This window comes from Marmota monax, unplaced genomic scaffold, assembly GCF_021218885.2.
Source record: "Marmota monax isolate L192 unplaced genomic scaffold, Marmota_monax_Labrador192_F-V1.1 WCK01_AAM20220418_F8-fsc00560, whole genome shotgun sequence".
In the NCBI taxonomy this organism is placed as follows: Eukaryota; Metazoa; Chordata; class Mammalia; order Rodentia; family Sciuridae; genus Marmota; species Marmota monax.
The window spans coordinates 54,391-80,558 of record NW_026694225.1 but is presented as its reverse complement, the minus strand read 5'-3'; the positions used below and the strand labels follow the sequence as shown (position 1 = coordinate 80,558).

The 26,168-nt window shown below is 32.9% G+C and overlaps 1 protein-coding gene across 1 annotated transcript; it reads right to left on the bottom strand.

Annotated features, from left to right (window-relative positions):
* Window positions 1–16,177: 16,177 nt before the first annotated feature.
* Window positions 16,178–17,113, bottom strand: LOC124108151 (olfactory receptor 6C2-like). Its single transcript, XM_046466481.1, has one exon. The coding sequence runs from the start codon at window positions 17,111–17,113 to the stop codon at window positions 16,178–16,180; it is 936 nt and encodes a 311-aa protein (XP_046322437.1).
* Window positions 17,114–26,168: the final 9,055 nt, after the last annotated feature.

Here is a 26,168-nt window from a genome sequence, read left to right as displayed (position 1 = left end):
ATAGATCCAGTGATGTGAAATGGACATTAAAGGTTTATTGAAGCAGATAAATATAAAAATGTGTTTGTGGTATGTCATTAGAAGGGAAATAGATCATGAGAAGAAAAGAAGGGTTATAGAAACCTAAAGACAAAGGTCACTTTGTAAAAGTTAGATGAATGATTTTAAGGAAAAAAAATGGATCAATAAAATTCAGAAAGATAATTATATATAGAAGTAATAAGGGAAGAATTTTTAAAACATAGTATGCTTATATTATTAAAGCATACCTCTTTGCTTATTCCCTAATGTGTAGACTGCAATCATGAGTATACTTTAAGTCAGAATGATCTAGAGAGGGAAAAATATGTGATAAATTTCAAAATTACACTGGGTTGTTGGACTGGTTTTCAGACAAATTTTGGATAGCATGTACAGCCTTCTCAACGTAATGATATTGAAATGTCAGGCAAACAAGCAACTATGTTAATAACTATAACTTTGGGCCTATTGAGAACTATATATGCAACAATTACTATTCTCAATGCTCTGCATTTTTTCTGTAGAACAAAAGAGATTAAACATTAAAAACTGTGACCAGGTTTACATTCGAGCAAGGGGTCAGATTAATAGAGATTATTTTCAGAAGTTATAGCTTTAAAATTCCACAGTTGTCTAAAAGTTTTAATCTCAAGTTTTCACATAATTTTTAGCTAGAAGATAAATTATGGAATACTTATCCTAAAAATAATTATTGATACCCCTATGGGGAAAAAAATCTAAACAAAAAATGAGAGGTCTTCCCAGTGTTCTCTACAGGAATTTAAAGAAGGAGACATCTGAGTGTTTGGCTCTTATATGGGCCTTAGAAGGAGATGAAAAGATGAGACAAGTTATGTTAGGCAGATGCAACAGGTTAAAAGCCAAAGAAAAGCAATGGCTCCAACATAATTTGGTTAAAAAGAGTATTTAGATTTCCCTTATTTAATCATCTTGATAAAAGTATAAACCATTGGAAAGAGCAGTGATCCATGTCCAGAGTTCCTTATCACAATCAGATGATTGTGAAATTATATATTATAAAATTATATCATTTATACAAATGATCCGAATGAGAACACTGATATAAATGTTCAATTATATTATAAACTATAATTTCATCATATTAAATTGTTGATTTGTCCCGATTCAACAATCACACATACAATGTACCTTTACAACATATGCTATGAGGGAAAATAATATAAGTTCATGTTAACACAGACCAATAAATGCAATTATACGCAGTTTTGTTGACAATAGTGAATAACACATAAAAATTAAAATTTAAAAGGCTTGTCAGTTTTAAATCATTATTTATCTTATCTATGATATTTCACCAATATTTACAAGTTAAAGTATAGTTAGTAGTTGTTAGAGTCTGTAAACAAGTCAGGATGGTGCCTGGCATTTTGGCAGAGAAATGTTAGGGTCTGTAAACAAGTCAGGATGGCGCCTGGCAAAATGCCAGAGGGAGTGGTTTGTGAAGTAACACCAGGGAGCCATTAAGTGTGGAGATTCCTTATTGGTTGACTAATGTATCTAGTCTATGCTAATTAGATAAGCTGTGTGGAATGTATAAATACTGCTCCTGTCCTGCAATAAAGGGCTCCTACTCCTGCTGTATCAACGTACACAAGTTGTTCGTCACCCCCAGTTATTTTGCTGCAGCAGGACTGCGGCAGATGGTGGCCCGATATGGGGAGCCCCGGGACACTCGGGGGTAATTGACGAAAAAAAAGCTGCCCATCCCTAGATAGGATGGGAGCAAATCTGCTCGTCCCTAGATAGGGCGAGAGGAAAAATGGCCATTTTGAGAAAATGGAGAAGATTGATTCAGTATGTTTGTGTCTTGTTTTGTCTTGAAATGTTGTAGTGTCTTTGTGATGAAAACATGGAAGGGGTGAGAAGTAAATTGATAAGGGAAAGAGGCACCCCAGTGGAACCAAGAGTAGTTAGGGCATGTGTTGATGGAAGTCCAGGAACTCTAGTCAGAAAGAAAAAGAAAGTTCAGAAGAAGAAGGATTATCAGCAAAAAAGTTGCAGCAAAAGGCTATCACTAAATACTTTTCGTTAATGGAGGGTGTGTGAATTGGTGCAGCGGCTGCCATGAGCGCGAGCAGGTCATGGTGCAGCAAGGACTTTCCAAGCTGCGGCAACAGGCTCTTCCCTGTCCCCCGCCTGGAGAGCGGGACGCCATTGCGAGGGCCTAAATCCAGACCTGACCCAGAGGCACAGTCTCACAGGCTCTTGCTCCCTGTGCCCAATAGCAGTTTGAGTCCAGGACACTCCCCAGGGCCATCTGGGGCTGCCCGGGACACTACAGCCAGCAGAAGACGCTACTGGCATCCCTGATGTTTGGTCATTTTCAATGCCTAACTAAGCTACAGTGGTTCTCCCACACCTGGAAGCTAAAGGCTTATTTCAAATGTAAAAAACCTTGAGATAATGTACTAAATTGTTCAGAAGGTTGTTTTCTTAGTGCCTGCTAGAATACTACAGGATTTTCTTTAGCCATCCAGAGTTCCTGCCTTCTTCCCAGTGTCTGTGAGGACAAGGATGGAAGAATTTCCAGTGTTGCTGAGAACCAGACGAAACTTCAGATCAAGCTAGCTGCCTGCAGAACTTCCCTGGACTGTGAACTTCCCTGGACTGTGATTTACCTGGACTGTGAGTTATTCTATTGAGACACTGCTTTACCTGCACTGAGACAACAAACTGTAATCTACAACAAATTGTAACTCAGTAACTCGGTATCTTTGCTAATGGTGTCATTGCTGGTATAATTTTTCCAAGGGCTTCTTACATAGAGCCATCAATTGGCTTGGTATTGTGGCATTTTGTATCCTCCCCTTCTGCTTGTAGCAGATTATTTATGGTGTTTGTGTAAAAACCACTATGGTCGTTATTTAAATTAAACAAAAGGGGGAAATGTTAGAGTCTGTAAACAAGTCAGGATGGTGCCTGGCATTTTGCCAGAAAAATGTTAGGGTCTGTAAACAAGTCAGGATGGCGCCTGGCAAAATGCCAGAGGGAGTGGTTTGTGAAGTAACACCAGGGAGCCATTAAGTGTGGAGATTCCTTATTGGTTGACTGATGTATCTAGTTTATGCTAATTAGATAAGCTGTGTGGAATGTATAAATACTGCTCCTGTCCTGCAATAAACAGCTTCCACTCCTGCTGTATCAATCTACACAAGTTGTTTGGCTTCCACTCCTGCTGTATCAATCTACACAAGTTGTTCATCGTCACCCCCCGGTTATATTGCTGCAGCCGTACTCTGGCAGTAGTTAAAACACTAACTGTTTAATAGTTTAATACATATTATTGTATACAATTATCTGGGCCAACCCACTGTAGTTCCATACTTAACTCAGCATCTTGGTGAGCAGAGAACACTGATGATCAGATTTTCTCCCTAAGCACTTGAATCTACATGAAACATATGATTGATTTAAAAGTTATTTTAGAAAGAATATTTTTGATTCATGTACTACATGTTTTCAGGAAATTTATCAAATTACCTTCTTTCCTAAAGTTTGCTATAACCCACTTATCTGACCCTTGCTAAATGTGATATGCAATGAAATATGAAAATTAACCATCTCTCAATACCGTGAAGGATTTATGTCTTCTTACAGGAAAACATCTAACAACAATAAAGAACTCTCAAGGTAATTGAGATCCCAAAACACCATTTCCTAAGGGATTGCCAATTTTTGAATTACAGAAGTGTTTTCTACACACACACACACACACACTTTTATGTGTTCTAACTTTGCTTCCAGGAATTCTGTGTATGTTGCTCTCCTAGTTCATTGCCTAGTACTCGCCCATTCCCAGATACATAGTTTAAGATTTAGAAACAGAGAGAAAGAAAAATATTTTTAAGTTGATGTGAAAACTGAGAATATAAAATGAAAAAAATATAGTCTCTATAAACCAACTAACTTCAAGCTAAATTTTATATACTACAGATACCTTGTTTCCTTTTGTTTTATTCACTAAATAACAATATCCTGTCAAACACACCATGTCTTCTCTTGGAGATATTTCAAAATTGTTATGACTGCATCATCCTTCTTTATAAAGATCTGTCATAATATATTTAATTGGTCTTATTTTTAGCTAATAGTTTGTTTCCAATATTGTCAATTAGAGTGCACCAATGAATATAATCATGCACATGCATTTTTATAATTTTTGTAATAAAAAAGAAATTATATAATATTGGAGGTCATAATGTTAAACCTTTAGTATAAATTCCTAAAATTGGGATTTCTGAGTCAAAAGTAAATTCCATTCACTTTCAGTTAGCAATGTTAAATCATTTTCTACACACCGTATTTCCACTCCAATTAACAGTCTATTATTAGTGTTCTTGTTTCTCAATAAACTTAACATCAGAAGAGGTTTTTATCATTATAAAGTATTGGCAATCTTACAGGTTGGACATGGTAACAGAAAATTATTTTACTTTGCATTTCTCTAATTATATGTATGATTGAATATCATTTCACAAGTCAAACAGCCATTTCCTATATAATTGTGAATTGTTTATATACATCTTTTGCTAATTTTCTCTACCAAGTTTTTATTTTCTTACACCTTTTAAGAGTTATTTATATATCATTAATATCATCTTTGCATCTTTGAAATGTTGCAAATATTTCCTCCTAGTTTGAATGTGATTTGAATCTGTTTATGAGATTGTGTCCATGTGCTTGTACTAAAAAAGAATAACAAAAAAACCCACTTTATTTTAGCTTCATTAAATGTGTTGATCATTTTTATTGTGCTTGTATTTATTTGATTAACAGGTAAAAACCCTTTTCTTATATCAAAGATAAAAAGAAATTCACCATATTAACTGTTTCCTATGTTGAATAGCTTTTTGTTTAATATAATTCCATTAATTTGTTTTTGCTTTTGTATCCTATGCTATTGGTGTCTTGTCCAAAGATCCTTGCCCATTCCAATGACTTAAAGATTTCCCCTATATTTTCTTCTAGTTGTTTTCTAATTTCATGTTTCACATTTAAGTCTTTCTTTCTCTTTGACTTAGTTTTTAGGATTGATAAGAGATGGGAATTTAGCATTATTCCTCAGCATTTGTATATTGAATTTTACCAGCATTGTTTATTGAAAAGGGTATCTTTTCTCCAATGCATGTTCTTAGCATCTTTGTCATAAATCAGTGGCTGTAGGTGTGTGGGTTGCTTTACTCGGCTTTCTATTCTGTTCCACTGGTCTATGCATCTGTTTTTATCCCAATACCATGCTCTTTTGATTACTATAGCTTTGCAGTATATTTTGAAGTCAGGTAATGTAATGTCTCCTGATTTTTTCCTTTTGCTGAAGAGTGTTTGGGTTATTTAGGGTCTTCTGTGGTTTAATGTTAGTTTTAGGATTTTTTTCTAATTCTCATATTTTGATAAAAATTGCATTGGGTCTGTTGATCACATTCGGTAATATGAACATCTTAACTTTTGATTCATCTAATTCAAAAGCATGGAATGTCTTCTTATTTTTTGTCTTTCATCTTTTGATTCTTTCATTAATGTTTGTAGTTTTTATTGTGAGATTATTCTTATATATTTTATATTTTTCTAACTATTGCAAAGGAAAATCCTCTCTTGGTTTTAGAAAATTCACCAATTACCTATAGAAATAGAACTGTATTATATATTGATTTACTATTGGGCAATTTTGCTGAATTCACTTATTAATTCTAGTTGTTTCTTGGTGGAATCTTTAGGAAGATCATGTAACCTGCCAACATAGTCAATTTGTCTTCCTCTTTCTTATTTGGATGCACTTTACTTCTTTTATTGCAGAATTCTCTGGCTCCAACTTTGTGTATTATGTTGAATAAAATTGGGGAAAAAGGCATCTTCATTTTGTTCCAGATCTTAGAAAGCTTTCAGCTTTTCTTCATACACTGTGATGTTAGCTTATGACTTGTTATACACAGCCTTTATTATGTTGGAGTTACTTTCCTTCAAAACCTTATTTGTTCAGAGTTTTCATCATAAAGGGATAATAAATTTCATCAAATGACTCTTCTGTATATATTGAAATAATTATATTTTTTTGTCCTTCAGTATGATTACATAGTTATTAATTTATTATTATTATTTATTAATTCACATGTTGAACAATCCTTGCACCTTTAGGACAAATAAAAGTTGATTATGCTAAATAAGTTTTTAAAATGTATTTTTAGTTGTAGATAGACACAATACCTTTATTTTATTTATTCATTTTTTTATGTGGTGCTGAGTATCAAACCCAGTGCCTCACACATGCTAGGCAAGCATTCTACCACTGAGTCAAAAGCTCAGCCTGATGAATAATTTTTTAATTTAATTGTATTCAGGTTTTTAGTATTTGGTCAATAATTTTGAATCTATATCTATCAAGGACATTAGCATATAGATTTCTCTGTGTGTTCTCTCTCTCTCTCTCTCTCTCTCTCTCTCTCTGTGTGTGTGTGTGTGTGTGTGTATACATTCTTGTCTGGCTTAGGTATTAGAATAATAGTGGCTGCATAGAATAAATTTGTAAGAATTTTTTATCTTTTATTTTTTTGAAAAAAAATTAAGAATAATTAGTATTAATACTTTTTTTCAATGTTTGGTGAAACAGAGCAGCTAACCCATCTGTCTTATCCTTTGCTTTTCTTTAATGGGAGATGGTTGTAAAGCCTATATGTGACAAGGGATTAATATTTAATTATATAAGGAATTTAAAGAACTCAATGTCAAAAAAATGAAAAAAAAAATTAAAATAAAAACTAGCATAGAAACCTGATTTTAAATATGTGAAATTAACCTAAATATATATTCATGAAAAGAAAACAAACAAATGTCCAACAGAAATATAAGAAAATCCTCAACATGACAAGTTATCACGGAATTGCAAATCAAAACCACAATATTACCTTATTATCATCAAAAAGACAAAAGACACCAAGTGTTACTGAAGATGTGGAGAGAACAGAACCTTTGTACATGTTGATGGAAATGTGAATTAGGACCACTTGGAAAACAGTGTACAAGATCCTCTAAAACTAGAAATAGAAATGTCATATGCTCCAGCAATCCCACTGATGGGCACATGTTCAGTGGAAATGAAATCAGTAGGCCAAAGGAACATCTGTACTGCTATGTTTATTGCAGACTATTCGCATTAGCCAACAATGAAAACAACCTAGGTGTTCATCAAATGATGAACAATAAAGATAATGTGGTATAGTCACACACTAGAATACTATTCAATCTTAGGGGCAGGGGAATAAAATCTTGTCATTTGAAAAAGCATGAATAGAATAGGAGATCATTTTGTTAAGTGGAAAAAGCTAGGCATAGAAAGACAAGTACTATGTGATATCACTATTATGGAATCTAAAAACATTTATTACATGAAAACCAGAGTAAAATGATAGTTAACAGAACTGGGAAGAATAAGGAAGAAGGAGGGATGAGGACTGGTTTATCATTGGGAATGAACACATTTAGATAGAAGTAAGAAGTTCTTTGCTATTGCACAGTAGGATGAATACAGATGACAGCAATGCACTGTATATTTCAAAAATCTGAAAGAAAGGTTATTGAATGATTTCATCATAAAGACATGAAAAATATTTGAGGAGATATATGTGTTTACACTTACCTAAATATTTCATAATAAATATAAAAAATAAAAAAAAATCATAATGAACTGTGACATAATAAATTTTGTGACATAATATCTGAATGTGGGGATTATGACATGTTTGGGGAAAGAGAGCAGTAAGAATAAATAATATAAAATTTAGAAAACAATATATTTTCACTTATTCAAAAAAAGACTTCAAAATTCTGCTTAAGAACTTATTTTATGTGTAAATGATATTGACCTTTTAAAAAGTCTAATCATAGACTAGTACCAACATAATGTTAAATTACTTATTGTCTTAGTAAAATTAATGAAGAAATATTTCCATTAAAATGTACATGTGTAACTAATTAAAACAAATTAAAAAATGAAAAAAATGTATAAATAAAATTATTTATTTAGGGGATAAAGGATTTTGTGTTATTATTTAACTGACCAAAATTTTGAGATATTTATTTATTTTGAGATAATAATGAACATTCTGGGCTGGGGTTGTGGCTCAGTGGCAGAGTGCTTGCCCAGCAAGTGTGAGGCACTTGGTTCAATTCTCAGTACCACATATTGATAAATAAAATAAAGGTCCATTGATAACTAAAATATTTTTTAAAAAATATTGAACATTCTGACAGTTTTCTTTTGAATAATAAATAAAAGTCTTTCACTTTTAAGTATTTATTCCTATTCAGAAAGATTAATTTTATGAGTACACAATACATGGCTGTATGCAAACTCAGAATGTAAGTGTATAACTATAAGAATCTATTTTGGAAAAAAGTTAATTCAAATAGTTAACTTAATGGGTAAATTACTGGAAAATTAGAATGACTTTTCTGGGATAGGTGCCATTGAGTTATGACTGAAGTAGCACAGGGAACTGAATGATAACTCTGACTTGAATTGAGGAAACAGGTACTTAAGAAAATTGATATTTTGAGAGGGCTCAGAAAAACTAATATATGAAGTATTTCAGAATAAATGACAGCTATCCATTTAACTTGAACAGTGTTGCTTTACATGTAGATCTGACATATAGGTCAGACAAATAATATCTGAAAACAAAACAGAATTAGTATTTTTCTTACTTCACAGGGATTCACAAATCACTTAAAATTTGCTTTAGGAATATCCCAAGTTAATCAGAGGAAGTTTGGGGAGTTTGAAAATATCAAATAATATGTTTCATTATTAATTTTCAAAACATACAATTGAGATTATCACATTTTCTTTTAATCATGATAAAATTCATTTAGAAATGTAATCTCTTTCATCTAAAAATTAAGTGATTTGTTATTTTAGAGCATATGCATATAAACAGATATATGTGAATGCACATACACAAATACACACATAAAACATTTAAATATACACTTCAAAGGTAAATTGTGCTCAAATGTAAACATGAAGAGTTCTGCTACAATTTTCTTTTAATTTACTTAAATACAATATACATCAGTTAATTGGAAGCATAAAAATAAATATCAATTCTAAATTGATTTTATTGGTCACATATCAAAAGCAACTTGAAATAGAACAAACTTTTATAGTCTTACCTAATTGAAATTCTTAAGGGATGACAGAGACATATAGAAATTGGAAGCTCAACATTTTCATATGTCCATAGAAAGAAAACTTAGAGAAGGGGAAAAATAAGTTAAAAATAAAGGCAGCTTTAATGGAGATTAAAAGGAAAATTGGCATTTCAGGCCAATGTTTTGAGAAAAAAATATTTTTCAAAAGACATAAATTTAAATATCAGAGCAATGAAATTAAAAGAAAAGGAGGAAACTATCTCCTGGAAGCTGCTGATACTACCTCGGCCTCCTTCTTTCATATACTTTGTATAAGGAAGTATAATATTCATTTCTTTAAGAAAGAGACAATCCTGTGTATCAGATTAACAAAGGCTTTTTCACCTGTTTAGTCCATAAGGTATAGATGAAAGGGTTCAAAAGTGGGGCTACTGAGGTATTGAGGACAGCGATTCCCTTGGAAAAAGATATTCTTTGTTTGATCGAAGGTTTAAGATCCATGAAGATGCAGCTGCCATAGGAAAGGGATATCACGATCATGTGAGAAGAACATGTGGAAAAGCCTTTTTCCTCTGACTAGTTGAAGGGATTCTTAGAGTGGTCAGGATGATATAAGTGTAGGATACCATCACTAGGACCAATGTGACTAAGAGTGTCACCAAAACAGAGATGAATCCCATCATCTCTAGGAGCCATATGTCTGTGCAAGAGATCTGCATGAGGGGTGCAGTGTCACAGTAGAAATGATCAACAACGTTGGAGGCACAGAAGTCAATATTCAGACCTAAGATGAGTGGTGGGAAGATGACAAAAATGCCAGCAAGCCAACAACTGAGGACCAGCTGAATGCAGATTTTGCTGTTCATGATGGTCATGAAATGAAGGTGCTTACAGATGGCCACATGACCGGTCATAGGACATAGCTGCCAACACATAAAATTCTGATGTTCCAAATAGGAAGGCAAAAAACACTTGAGTAGCACAACTGGCATAGGAAATAGTCATGTCCCCAGTTGCCACAATAACCAGCAATTTAGTAATACAGGAAATTTCTAAGAGAGAAATTATGAAGGAAAAAGTACATGGGGGTCTTCAGGTCCGTATCTACCAGGGTGTGACGATGGTCAGATTGCCAGTGATGCTCAGCAAGTAGGTAAGAAGCAGGAGAACAAATAACATAACTTTCAATTCCGAGTCATCAATCAAACCTACCAGGATGAACACTGTCAGTCTTGTGTGGTTTCACATTATGGTGCTCTTACTTTCACCAGGTCTGAATGCAAAAACAATCATCATCATCATCCTCATCTCTTCCAAAAAAAAAAAAAAAACAGTGGTAACTAGGGTTGAGATAACGTTAACAAAACAACGTACCAAATAAAGCTATGCAATGCTGCTCATTTATGCTTTAAAAATGATTTTGCCAGCAAGAAGAAGTACTCCTTTTTTTCAGACTATCTAGTCAGAGAACTTATATATTAATTTACAATTCTACTGGAGAATAATCTATATTAGGGTAGTAATTGTTTATCCTGTTTTATGAATAAATTAGAGGAAAATTATAGGAAGTTAAAGGCCAGGTAGGGTGGTGCACTCCTTTAATCCCAGCAGTTTGGGAGGCTGAGACAGAAGGATCACGAGTCCAAAGCCAGTCTCAGCAAAGGTGAGGTGCTAAGCAATTCAACGAGACCCTGTCTCTAAATCAAATACAAAATAGGGGATGTGGCTCAGTGGTTGAGTGCCCCTGAGTTCAATCCCCAGTATTCCCGCCCCCAAAACAAAAAGGAAGTTAAAGACTAAAAAGTATTTTTTCTTTCTTGATAATACACAAGTTTTGGTATGTCATTTCACTAGTCCTTTGAAGTTTAATTGAATAAAATTCATCACTTTGTGTTTTCTAATTTGAAGCTAGATATTTATTTTATTTGTCAAATCTGTAACAAAGAACAAAATTAATACACAAAAAATTCCTTGGTGACCCAGTTTTAAAAACCACTAATGAATCATTGTGTAAAAAACTTGAGGAAAAACAATCAAACCTATCATAGTAACAATGGGATCATGGCCTTTAGAGACAAGAAAAAGCATTCAGATCATTAAGAAACTCATAGGATAACTTTAATAATCTCATTAAAAGCAAAACCTATTTCAGTTTCTTTTAATTAATTCTTAATATGGAAGGTAACTAAAAATCTGTTTCTTTTTCGGCTTTATCAATTTTTTATACAAAAAATAAATTATACATAAAGATTTAAGAATATTAGTCAGCTTTATTTTTTAAGAATGTTATTCTTATTACACATACCATAAAAATTCTTCAGTCAAAATAAATAATTTCATCAAATATGATGAAATATGTGAGCATTCTAAAAGCAGAAATGTCAATTACATTTTTTCACTAACATATTTTATTATTTAAAATTATGTTAAAATTTAATACCCTAGAACTTCTGTGGCTTCAAATGCACTGAAAGATCCTCACAACTTGAAATTCATTTTTTTTTTATAAAATTAACTTTATAATTCCTCCAGGAATAGAAATATAATAGAATTTACTGCATGGAAATATTATTGAGTTAAGCAAATTTATGTTATAATATAAATAAGTATAAGAATATATGAAGCTCACATAAAATATATATTTTTTTCATGATTATTATCAATTTTCCAAACCATAATTGTATGCAGTTATGGCATACAATATTTTTTGATATATGTGTACAATGTGAAATGATCCTATTACACTAATTAGCAGATCCATCACCTCTCATGTTTTTGTGCTTAGAAACTTGAACTTATTTTATCTGTTTGTAATATTTGATATATTATTAAGCATAGTCACCCTCATGTACAACATATCTCAAAAACATCTTTCTCCTGTCTAACTGAAACTCTGTTTTTTGACCAACAATAGAAGAAAGTATATTTGTTATGTCAGGCTGAGAAAAAGTGTGCAGAGAAATGATGAAAAGTTATGGCTGAAGGATATAAACTTCCTTTTGGGGTGATAAAAATGTCCCAAAGTTAGATTATGATGAGGTATGCACAACTTTGTAAATATACCAAAAAATAATTTATTTTGTATTTTAATTGTAGAATTCATAATTTAAACTTCAACTGTATTGTATACAAATCACACATTAATAACGGTGTATTTATTATTTTTACTATGTATATTTAAAGTGTACATTACAGTATTTTGATGTACTAATAATGCTGTGCTTTAAAAATGAATTAAGTGCTTGAATAGAAAAATAATTTAACATATAAGCCAGTCAATAAATGGGCCAAGGAACTGAATAGACACTTCTCAGAAGGTGATATACAATCAATAAACAAATATATAAAAAAATGTTCAACATCTCTAGCTATTAGAGAAATGCAAATCAAAACTATTCTCAGATTCTATCTCACTCCAGTCAGAACGGCAGATATTAAGAATACAAATAATAATAAGGAGTTGGCAAGGATGTGGGAAAAAAAGGCACACTCATACATTGCTGATGGGAATGCAAAATGGTGCCGCCAATATGGAAAGCAGTATGAAGATTCCTTGGAAAAGTGCGAATGGAACCACCATTTGACCCAGCTATCCCACTTCTTGGTCTATACACAAAGGACATTGAAACAGCATACTACAGGGACACAGCTATATCAATGTTTATTGCAGCACAATTCACACTAGCTAAACTGTGGAACCACCCTAGATGCCCATCAGTAGATGAATGGATAAAGAAATTGTGGTATATATACACAATGAATATTACTCAACATTAAAAGATAAAAAAATTATAGCATTTGAGGTAAATGGATGGAGTTGGAAAATATAATGCTAAGTGAAGTTAGCCAATCCCACAAAACCAAATACCAAATATTTTCTCTGATGTAATAAGGCTGATTCATAGTAGGGTTGGGAGGGGAAACATATGAAGATTAAACAAACTCTAGATAGGGCAAAGGGGAGGGTGGGGAATAGGAGGGACAAGGGGTGTTAAAAAAGATGGAGGAATGAGATGGACATCATTTCCCTAAGTACATGTATAAAAATACAAATGGTGGGAGTATACTTGTATACAGTCAGAGATATGCAAAAATCTGTTCTATATGTGTAATATGAATTTTAATGCATTCTACTGTCATATAACAAATTAGAATAAAAAATAAAATTAAAAAAAAGAAGTAGGGTGAGTTGGGCAAAATATCACATCTGGTAGAGTGATGACAGAATATAAATTTAGATACTATTACCTCAAGGTTAACTTTTCAAACAGTGAATACTTTTGAAAATCTTCAGGATCATTGATCTTTTACTAGAGAACATCCAACCAATGGGGTAGAATCTGGATGCATCTGTTAGGAAAATAAAATTTTGATATTCAACCACTCTATGCAATGTAGGTCAAAGTGTACAAACTTGCAGTTATGCAAAATTAATAAATCTAGAGACATTTATATCAGCAGCACTATAATTAATAATATTGTATTTTATACTGAAAAATTTATGAGATATCCAGTGCTTTTACTATACACAAAAAGGAAACTTTTTGAAATGAAGGGTATATTAATTTTCTAATTGTAATAATGTTTACAGTGTACATCATGATGTATACTTTAAATACATACAATAAAATCAATAACAAGATACATAAAGTAATACATGTATGTGTGTGTGAAAAATTTGAATATATATTCATTGAAAGCAGCAGCAAAATGAAATGTAGGAAGCATATTTATGTTATAATCAACATAGCATGAATTTATCTTTGGTTTCAACATTTTGATACATTTAATTCCTCTTGTTGAAAAGATGTTTTTTCCCTTTTATTTTATGTTATAACAATTTAAATACTTCTGATGTTGTTTTTATAGTTGATAAAGGTGTGCTTTTAAGATATTTGAAAGTATTCATATTCAAGGACAGAAAAAATACTGACAAAGTTTCTGCTTTCAATACTGACAATCTACTAAAACATGCAGAGACATGAAGAGAAAATGCTATAGTAATATACAGGACATATCTACATGGTGATCTTTCAAGTTTGGGGCATGTAGGTTTGGACAGGAAAAAATTCTCAGCAGAAGTGAATTTTATTTTGAGAATGAAGGCATAAGAATAATGAAAAAAAATTTTGACAGGTAAACATTATATGGAAAAGATGAGTCATAAAAAGAGAAGGAAAGCTTAAATTCAAATGCCATTGGAATGGGGGAATTAGTTTCAGATGATGACCCATATGAGCTTTTTGAAGGGGAAATGTAGTAAACAATTTTTACTCTTATTTGTATAGCTGTTTATATCCTAAAAATGCAGTACTATTATTTATAGCTTTCCATATTCCTTTTAGAAAATTATCTAAATTTTAAAGATCCCATATACTGGGCTGCTTTTATTTCCTTGATTTCTTCACTTTAATTTTTTCTGTGTGTGTTTGCTTGTTTTAGTAACATTTTGTGTAGAAGTTTTAATATAACTATCTACATCTGGCAAATTTTTTGCAGGACAAAAATATTTAAATTTCTCAAAATAGCCATTTTTTACCTTATTTTTTTATCTCCATGTTTTTTGAGAAAAACCTATCACATTTTAAATTTTGGCTTTATAAATTTGATATAATTTAAAAATCTCACAATTTTTAAGTTTTAGTATTTTAGAGGTTTTTCTCAAATTGAAAGATTTATAATTCCCTTTCATGACAAAAACACTAATTTTGGTGTAAACTAAGCCTTTTGTTTTTATTATTTAAATTTATTTTTAAACTTACACATAAAAACATAAAAAGTATACATGTTTATGGGGTACAACATAATTTTTCAATACATGTATACATTGTGTAATATTCTAACCAGGGTAAAAACAAACTATCTTCTCAAACATCACTTCTTTATGATTAAAACATTCATAATCCTTTCTTCTAGCTTTTTGAAATATATGACACATTATTTTTATCTGAAGTCACTCTTCAGGGCAGCAGCACGGCAGAACTTCTTACTCCTATCTGTAACTTACTACTCACCAATTAACTTTTCCCCTTTTTGCTTTCTCCAGCTTTGTAACCACCACTCTACAATCAACTTCAACTGTGTTTTATATTTCACATTTAAGTGAGTTTCTTTTCTGTCTGTGCCTGGTGTATTTCTGTCTCTCTCATCTATTTTTGGATGGAAGATTGAATCTAGAAACACTTAACCACTGAGTCACATCTCCAGATTTTTTTTTTTTTTTTTTTTGGAGACATGGTCTCACTAAGTTCCTTAGGGTCTCACTAAGTGCAGAGACAGATCTCAAACTTGTGATCTTCCTGCATGGCCCTCCTGAGTCACTGGGACTACAGGCATGCAACACTGCACCAGCTTATTTCTCTTAATATAGTGATTTCCACTTCCATCTATGTCCTTGGAAAATGACAGAATTTCATCTTATTTATGGTTGAGAAGTATTCCAATGTGTATATATACCACATTTTCTTTATGCATTCTTTAATTGATGATCACTTAGCTTGTTTGTTCTGTTTCTTTTTTTACCTCCGAGAGTGCATTGGAGGAGTTTTTTTTGTTTTTTGTTTTTCTGACATTGTTTTGTCATTCTTTTTCAGAACCTAAAACCCTATCTACCCTAAAGAAAGTACCCAACACATATTTATTAGGTGAATTAATGAATGAATCATTTGAAAGTTTAAGATTGGAAGAAACAATAGTGAAAATAATTTGTTCTGTTATCCCTGAACATGTAAAAATTGATTAGAAGTTTATCTTATTTTGTTGTATTTTCTCTTTTGGTATTCTTAATTTGAAACTGAAGCAAAGATTTAAAATTTTAAAAACTATTAACATGCTTATTATGGAATGATGTGATTTTAAAAGAGGCTGTGGAGAAGATGCCACTGGATGAGAACAAGCAAGCGAAAGCATTGAAAAAGTTAACTTGTCAGGGGAGTTTGGGAAATTCACCAAATACTAACTTTATGTTCCTTTATTTCTTGGAAAATATTACAATTCTTTTGACTGAGTCCTTGAAGGCCTGTTTTACTTGTTTGTTCCTTAGTGTGTAAATGAAGGGGTTCAGCATGGGAGCGATGGAAGTAGTGAGGACAGTCACCCTCTTATTAATGGCCACTGAGTCCTTTGCTGAAGGTTTAATGTAGATGAAGATGCAGCTGCCATAGGTGAGGGAAACCACAATCATGTGGGAAGAACAGGTAGAAAAGGCTTTTTTCTTTTGCTTGGCAGAAGGGAATCTTAAAATTGTCTTGATGATGTAAATGTAGGACAGAACTATGCACATGAGTGTCATAATGAAGGTCAGTACAGCACAAATGATAATGGTCTGTTCCATAAACCAAGTATTTGAGCAAGAGATTTTCAGGAGGGGAGATGCATCACAAACAAAATGATCAATGATATTAGAATCACAAAACTCCAAATTTAGGCCGAGGCTGAGTGGGGGGATTAAAATAAACAGACCAGCTACCCAACAACAAAACAGAATTCTCTTGCAGACTCTGCTACTCATGATAGTCACATAATGCAGGGGCTTGCAGATGGCCACATAGCGATCATAGGACATGGCAGCCAGGAGAAAAAATTCAGTTACACCAAAGAGGTCAGTAAAAAATACTTGGCTGACACAGGCATTGTAGGTAATCATCTTGTCACCTGTTGCTATGTTATATAAGTATCTGGGAATACATGCAGATGTGAATGAGATCTCCAAGAAAGCAAAATTTTGTAGGAAATAGTACATGGCTGTTTTAAGGTGAGAATCCACTAAGATAAGGGAGATGATAGTCAGATTCCCAGTTATGCTTAGCACGTAGGTGAGAAACAGAAAGATAAAAATCAGAACCTGCAGTTGTGGGTCATCTGTCAGTCCCAGTAGAATGAAAACTGTTACAGTATTGTTCCTCATTGTTGATTTCTGGCTTCTATTAAATCTGCATGTAACAGAGAAACTTTGTTATGGATTATTTATTAGTTTTAACTGTACTGTTCAGGTTTTTCTTATTCACAAATACATTTACTAATTATTACATTTTAACATTTATTACATTACATTAAGGGTATGCTCTGTAAAGGTTACTTTGGACTCCTATGGTTCTGTCATTTCACTGGGAGAAAAGATATCCTTTGACTCTTAACAATTCTGTTTAATGCATTTGCTTGAAATGTTCCTTTTGAAGTGCTAGTATATGCCAGGAAACTTGGGATTACTTATGTACCTTGTAGTCACTTGAGGTCTCCATTCTAGTTTAATGATTTATTCTGGCTTTATGGTTAAACATTTTCGTTTTCTATTTTTGCTTATTGCACACTTGTAGTTTTCTCCAGAAAACCTCCTAACTGTACATGTATAGATGTGCACATCACTCACATGTGCATGTATGCACACACAGAGACACATCCCAGATCCCCTCCTGACACTGACTCCTTCTGAGGTTTCTCTGTCCCTAAGTAATAATTTACTTACTATTCATGGTGGTACATAATACACAATTCTTTAGTGCACAATACACTTACGTGTACTTTTGTGAAATACCCTGATGAATAAACTTCAAAGATAATACTGATGACATGCTTCCCTGACCATTTAACTTGTTGCTGTTTTCTTTTTATCCTATCAAGCACATCCTATTTTATTTTTTGGCTTATGGAGACCAATCTTAACCTAGAAAAAAAAAACATGGAAAAAAGAACATGGAAAATTATCTGACTTAAAAATAGAAGTTATGAGATCAGAATAAGCAACATTAATCAAATTTGGAGGGGCAGTTGCATATTCAGTTAGAATTAATGTCTCTTCTGCTAGTTATGAGGTAATGAGGGCCTCTGCTTGAAAATTTTGGGTTATTTCATTGAAAAAATATATCAAAGTCAATTAATATTTTCTTTATCACTCTACACTTTTCACCATACTCAAATATCATCTGTATTTTCATCAAGTCTTATGTTTTGAATATCACATTTTAGAGACTCTTTCTTATTGTCAGTTGCAACCTGACACAATAGACTACATGCTTTGAACACATTCCATGTGATAGTTTTTTGGTAAATACTTCTCACAGAACAAGAGTTTTCTGTCCTCAAGTCACCTGAGTAATTACTATTTATTCATTGGTTTAAACTTCAGTTTCAAGCTCTCTGGAAAATTCTCTGCAAGTCTGATGAGCGTACTCACTGTGTTCTCAGAGAAAACAGTATTGCCACTATGTAGACACTTAAGAAAGAATACTAACTTGGTGGGGGAGGATCAGGCTGCATGTGTCTTTTATATCATCACAGTCCTCACAATTTACACCACATTTTCAATCCTCTAACAAATGATCCTAAATGAATTCATCTATTGTGTGTTTTTCAATTAGATGCCTTAAAAGCTATTTTCCTTCCTATCTGGACTTTTAATTAAAAGAGTTTTGACATTAACTTTGCTTACTTAAATTGTCTGCGACTTTGAACTACTGTTAAATTTCTTATTTACTTTTGATTTTAAGAGATCAACTTTTCTGCTTTTGTTTATTACCTTCACAGCTCATAATAGAGAAACTGCCTTTATTTGCCAGATATTCCTACCTCCAGTTGCCCCTCTGATCTCTCAGGTAACAGTGATCACTGAGTAAACTTAATCAGCCCTATCACCATTGGATATTGCTCATCCTGTAAATGAGACTGTTTTTGTTTATTCTGTTTTCAAAGTGTAAATTTGAAATGAGGACAGAGATCTCTAAAGAGGTGATGTAATGTCTGCAGTTTGTCATTCTTTTGGGGGGATGGGGTTTTTATATGTACACATACCTTAGTTTTTCATGTGTGGTTGATAATATAAGTAATATACTTCTGGAAGACAATCAAATTTTGACATTTAAATATCAAATTTAAATGCATTAGCATCTCCCAACAGTGGCATTTTACAAATCCAAGGAAACCAGATTTTATAAATAAAAAAGTATGCTTTACTAAATATAAAAGTTATCACTCACATTTTTTCTTTTTAAGAGATAGATAAATTCTCTCCCAGCAATAATAAAATTTAAATTTCATGAAAGTAAATATAATTAAATTAAAATGAGAAACTATTACACTTACTATTTTAACTGTCATAGTTTATATTGGTCGTTGAAATATACAAAATCTTAGAATTTCTAAACAGGAAAAGGGAATTCAGATGATTTTCATAAGAAATTCTTGTCACATTTGCTTATGAATCCACTGTGAAATTCATGCCAACTCTAAGTTGCACAAATATCTCAGAGGTATCTATCTTCAACCAGTTCCATAGACTTGCAATGTTTTATACCTTTAAAATAAAAGAAATAAAGAAAACATCTTAATATGAAGACAGTGGAATATTAGGAATCTGCACCTTAGGATACTTGCTATTCTGACTTCTCAGGACAATGGGCACATTTGCTGTATCTAGCTTAACATTTGCTCTGTTTGAAAAAAAAAAATGCAACTAAATGAAAAACAGGGTCCCTGGTGACCTACAAATTGGTTACTAATGAATCTTCAGAGTAACCAAATTTAAGGTTAAAAGAAGTATGCTAACTTTGGCTTCTTTGTAAAAGTGTCCTTAGAGACAGGAAAGTTGCAGCTGTGGATAAAAGCCAGAAGAATAACAGAAGAATCTGATTATGAAATAAAACACAACTTTAGCTTCTTTTAAAAAATTTTCACTTTACATAAGCTGAGGAAGGATCATAAGAAACCACATTTCTCATTAAAAGTTTTTTACATAAATTAAAAATTATAGTTGAGAAACATCAATTAGGCAGGGAAAATATATAAAATTATATAACCCATGCTATTTATAATTCTAGTTTTTCTACAAATATATCAATATATTTATAAGTGCGATTTTAAAATAAACATTAACAACTTAATTTGTATAATTTGATAACATAGTGCCAAATGTTCTTAAACTTTTAAATGTACTCCAAATTAATATATATGTAATATTATATGGATTATTTATTGCAGTTAATTATTTTATTTTAAAAAATTATTTTAGTTGACATATAATTGTATATATTGTGGACTATAGTGTGATATTTTGATACATGTACATAATGTATAATGATCACATTAGAGTAATCAGCATGTCCATCATCTCAGACATTAATAATCTCTTTATCTTCATGACATTTGAAATCTTTTCTTCTAGTTATTTTGTATATACAATAACTTATTGTCAACTATAGTCACCCTACTGTGCTTCAGAACACTAGAACTTGTTCTCCTTTCTAACTATATTTTGGACTTCAATCACCAACCTCTCTCTACTCTTCTTTTACCCTACTACTCCTAGCCCTCAATTACCACTATTCTATTCATGGTTTCTATGAAACTATTATTATTATTATTATTATTATTATTATTATTATTACATTCTATATATGAGTGAGATCATGCAGCATTTGTCTTTCTGTTCCTGGTTTTCAATATTTTCATGGCTGAGTTAGTATTCAATTATGTAAACGTGTGTATGTGGGTGTGAATGTGCGAACACTTTCTTTATCCTTGTATCTGCTCATGGAAACCTGGGGTGATTCCATTTCTTGGCTATTGTGAACAATGCTGCAGTAGACACAGGAGTGCAGATATTTCTTCCACATACTTATTTCCTTCCCCAAAGGAAATAATCTAGCAGTGGGATTCCTGGATCATGTGATAGTTCTAGTTTTCTGAGGAACTTCCATTGGTTTCCATAATGGATATAGTAACATTTCCTTCAACAGTGTATGAGAGTTTTTTTTTTTTTTTTTTCTCTGCATCCTCACCAGTTTTTGTCATTTTTTGCCTTTAGGTTAATAGCCATTCTATTTGGGATGCAATGGGATCTCATTGGGGTTTTATTTCATTTCCCTGTTGATTATTGAGGTTGACTACATTTTCATAAACTTATTAGCCATTTGTAGGTCTTCTTTCTGAGACATCTCTATTCAGACCATTTGCTCACTTTAAAATTGGATTTTTACTATTCAATAGTTGTGTTCCTTGTATATTTTTGTTGTTAATCCCATGTTGAATGAATAGTTTGAAAATTTTTTTCCCATTCTGCAGGTTTACTTAGTTCTGTTGATTGATTGTTTGCAGTACAGAAGATTTTTTGTTTGATATAATCCCATTTGTTTATTTTTCTTCTATTTCCTGTTATTTTTGTATTATCCAAAAGACTTTGCCTAAATCAATATCCTAAAGTATTTCTAGTCCTCTAGTAGTCTTCTAATAGTTTCAAAATTTGGGGTCTGACAATTAACTCTTAAATCCATTTTGAGTTTATATTTGTATATAGCTGGAGAAATAGGATCTAGTTTTATTGTTCTGCATGTGGATAATGTTTTTCCTACCACTACTTGTTGAAAAGATTGTCCTTTACCGATTGTGTAGTCTTGGAAATTTTGATGAAAAATAGTTGGCTATGTATGTGTAGATTTGTTTCTATGCTCTCTATTCTGTTGCATTGGTCTGTGCAACAGAGTGGTACTATAATTATAGAACCAGACTATTTATTTTTGGTCACTATAGCTTTGTATTATGTTTTGAAATTGGTTGTGGGCTCCAGTTTTGCTCCTTTTGCTCAAGATTGCTTTGCCTATTTGGTACCTTTTCTGCTTCCATATAAATTTTAGGATATTTTCCCCTAGTTATGTGAAGAATATCTTTGGTATTTTTTCCTTTATGGGGACTGCACTGAATCTGTAAATTATTTGGATAGCACTGCATTTTAACAATATTCATTCTTCAAATCCATAAACATAAAATATTCTTCCAGTTTGGGGTCCTTCTCATTTTATTTCATTCTTGTTTTATGGTTTTAATTATAGAGATATTTTTCTTCCATTGTTAAGTTTATTCCTTCTACTTTTTTTAAAGAGAGAGAGAAAGAGAGAGAGAGAGAGAGAGAGAGAGAGAAAATTTTTAATATTTATTTTTTAGTTTTAGGTGGACACAACATCTTTATTTTATTTTTATGTGGTGCTGAGGATTGAACCCAGCACCCCGTGCATGCCAGGTGAGCATGCTACTGCTTGAGCCACATCCCCAGCCCAACTACTTTATATTTTTAATAATTATTGTGAATAGGATGGTTTGATTCCTTTTTCAGCTAAGTTGTTAGATTTTTAGATATGCTAATTTTTGTATGTTAATTTTTTATCCTGAAAATTTACTAAATTTGTTTATCAGCCTAAATACATTTTTTAGTAAAGTATTTTGGTTTTCTCTATATAAGATCATATCATCTGCCAACAGGGACAATCTAATTTTCTCCTTCCTAATTTGGATGTCCTTTATTTTTCTTGCCTAATTGCTCTAAGACTTCATTACTGTGTGAAATAAGAGTGTTGAAAGTGGGGGTCAGCGCAGGATTCCCAGCTGCTTGCCCACGCAGGATCCAGACACCAGTCCCTCGCAAGATACCTGGCTGCTCCCCACACACAGAATCTCCAGCCACAACTCCCAAATGGACCCCTATTTGCCAACGTGGGGCACGCCCAGTCACCTCCATCTTGGGATATTGCAACCACTGCCATAGTCCCTTATACATGGTAGCCTGCACCTGGGGACACAGGACAGAGTCTGGAGCCACCAGCCACAACACTGCATGCCACAAAGCTGCATCTCTGAACATGCTGCTTAACTTACCATTTCTGTATAATGTGAAAATACCATAAATCTCTTAATAGCAACTATTTGGTTTAAAACTGTATATTGCTTGTATTGGGATCTGTTAAAATTGTTCTCCCCCTTAAAGGAGAGGTATTGTAACCCTGCAGGGACACAATAAGCCCATAGGGTAAAAACTCTACCAGCTTGGATCTGCAGTGCTAGAAAGGAAGATACATGAATATGAAAAAACAAGGGAATAAAGTGCCCCAAACAAAATAAGACACCACATTATTACAATCCATGGCCAACACAGCAGAAGAAATGTCAGAGAAGGAGTTCAGGATGTACATAAATAAAATATTCTGTGAATTAAACGATGATATAAGAGCAAATACAGGCAGCAAAAGGTCATTTCTTTAAAGAGCTAGATAAGCAAATACAGGAAACAAGATTACTTCAATAAGGAGATAGAAGTTCTGAAAAAAAAAAAAAAAACACAGAAATTCTTTGTGGGAAGCCATCCTGACATGTGACTGGGCGACTCCTGGTTAGGGTCTGAGGCATTCTGGCTGTGTCGGAACTTTCCCGGCCCTTTCCTGATGAGAGAACCCGTCCATGTGGGGGTGTGACTGACCACTGACCCCGGGGGCCCAATCACTGACCCTGACCTTGGAGTGCAGTCCCCCCTCAACCTTCATTGGATGGAATTATCCCATGAATTTCTGGTTCCCCAATAAAAGGCTACTCCCTGGCGTGTTCACTCTCTCTCTCTCCTGCTAACCCTGAGTAATCCTTGCTGCCCTGCTGGGCGGTTAGAGGTTGGAGCCAGAGAGGGGAGCCGTCTCGGACCTGGCAATAGAAATAAGGTAACTGAGTCTGTGTGTTTTATTTCGATCTCTTCTAGCTAACTTTTATGCCAAGAACCTCATTAATGAAACCATTGCGCAGGCCGCATGGTGGAGTTCTTGAAATGAAGGGAACAATAAACCAAACTGAAAACTCAGTAGAAAGCATCACCAACAGATTAGACCACTTGGAAGACAGAACCTCAGACAATAAAGACAAAATATATAATTTTGAAAATAAAGTTCCATAGTAAAGATGGTAAGAAACCATGAGCAGAACATTCAAGAATTATGGGATAACATAAAGAAACCAAATTTACTAATTATCGGGATAGAGGAAGGCATAGAGTCCCAAATGAATGAAACTATATGGATGAGCATTATGTTAAGTGAAAAAAGCCAGACACAGAAAAACCATTACTACATGTTTTAACACATGGAAGCCAAAAATTGTCAACCTGAATGTAGAATAGTGATTAGGGAAAATTAGAAGGGTGGATGGAAGGGCAGATAAAAGGAGGTTGGATGATTAGTGCATACTCTATACATCATTAAAATATTACACAAAACCTCTTTAATTTGTACAATTAATATGTTAATAAAAATAAAAATATATATTTTTTAATTTAATAACTATAAATACAAATCTAGAAATTGGTCTTTTCATCTGACCCTTTAATATTTCATAATAGTTCCTTATTTATATACTTTTTAGTAACATTTAATGTACCAAACTCTTTTTAGATATAAATATTTTGTTGCAGTATATAAATAAACAAAAACAGAAAAATAGTAAATAAAATGCTTGGCACAAGTTATATTGATTTAGTGTAGCCCAGGTTTACATGCACTCAATCACTGTATTTAAAAGGACATGGTATTTATATAAAGCTTTCAAATCAGATCATGAATTCACCTTGTCAATGTGTGTATATATTCTTTTTTTCTTCAGTGCTGGGTGTCAAATCCAGGGCCTGTGCCTGATGGCATGTACTCTACCACTGGTCTTCATCCTTATCCCTATATACACCCTTTTAATTTCTGTGCAGTCTATAGTTTTCTACACTTTTTCCTGTGTTTAATTATGATGGCTGTTACTTGCTGAAATAAACAAACATGGCTTTTTTATTTACTAGTCAACAATAACTACTTTTTTGCCTACTCATTAATTTCATTCATCTTGCCAAAGCCAAGAGTGTCTTGATTTCTCCCAAAAGAACTTCAACCTGATTGCGCATATCTGAATAATGACCATTTTCTTTAGGCTCTACATTGTTAAGATGCTTGATATGTTCAATTTCATGCTTCTACTCCACTTCTATTATTTTGATCTTATACTCAGAAGGAAACATTAATTCTCTAACTGGACTTAATGTCTCCTGTTCTGATTATTTTAATCCATTTTTCCTCCTGCATCCAGATTACGTTCTAACATACCATCTCAATTTCTATAGAAGTAACTATATACTCCACTGCTAATTTTTAGAGCCATCATTTGTAAGGAAAGTAAAAAGAGACAGAAACAAGGTACAGAGGCAAAGCGAAAAGCATAATCTGCTTGCCTGAGCTGCTGCCTTTATTTACATAAATAGGTTACTTTAGGTCATTGGCATCATTAGTACATATTGTTCATTGTATTACTAGGCAGGTTACAGACTTAGCAACATTATGCAGCTTATTCTACAGTTACAAACTAAGTTGCAATGTGCAAAGATTTGTGTAGCTCTCTTGAAAGTTTATTGTATAAAGTTACTGTTATGTGGTCAGGTTTAGGCTCAGTGAAACATTGTGATTGTCTAACAAGAGAGTTCCTTTATTCCCAGGAGCTGAGTGTTTGAGATCAAGGTCAAGGCTGATAAGACCCTACCACAGAGCCTCCATTTGAAAGACATTACCATAGCAGGTAGGCATTGCACATGTACTAGTTATCTTACTAATTGCTGGGAGAAACTGCAGAATATTCCAAGTGTGGAAAACAAGGTGTCCATTACCCCCCAGAAGTTTGCTCACCATAGGAATGCTGCCTAGTATATTTCCACAGCCAGAATCCTTACAATCATCCCTATTTCAGAGCTGTTTTGTATTGCTTATTTAATAATCTGTCTCCTTAAACTGTGATATTTTTGAGATCAGACCCTATGTTATACAATATGATGTATATCTTAATCTATTTCCTGGAATACATTTCTCAGGATATGAATGATCATAACATAGATACTGACAAACACCAGGATATATTCTTTAACTTGAGAAAAGTCCTTTACTCCTGTGGTCCACACAGAAGTTACTATACTCATACTGAAGATAGTTCCTACAATAGAAGAAGAGGTGCTATGTTTCCCTGACACTTCAGTACAATTTTTGAGCTTTAAGACATCATTACTCAGACAAGGCATTTCATCAGCTCAACTGGTCACAGAGCTTTTGATTTAAATTATTTCTAATATGGACCATGTGAAAAAAATAATAAATTTAAGATAATGAGCTATTTAAAAATTTGCAGATATTAGCTAA

What these genes read in the sequence shown, in the direction of transcription:
- LOC124108151 (XM_046466481.1), bottom strand. Translation starts at nt 17,113, where the DNA reads ATGAGGAACAATACTGTAACAGTTTTCATTCTACTGGGACTGACAGAT.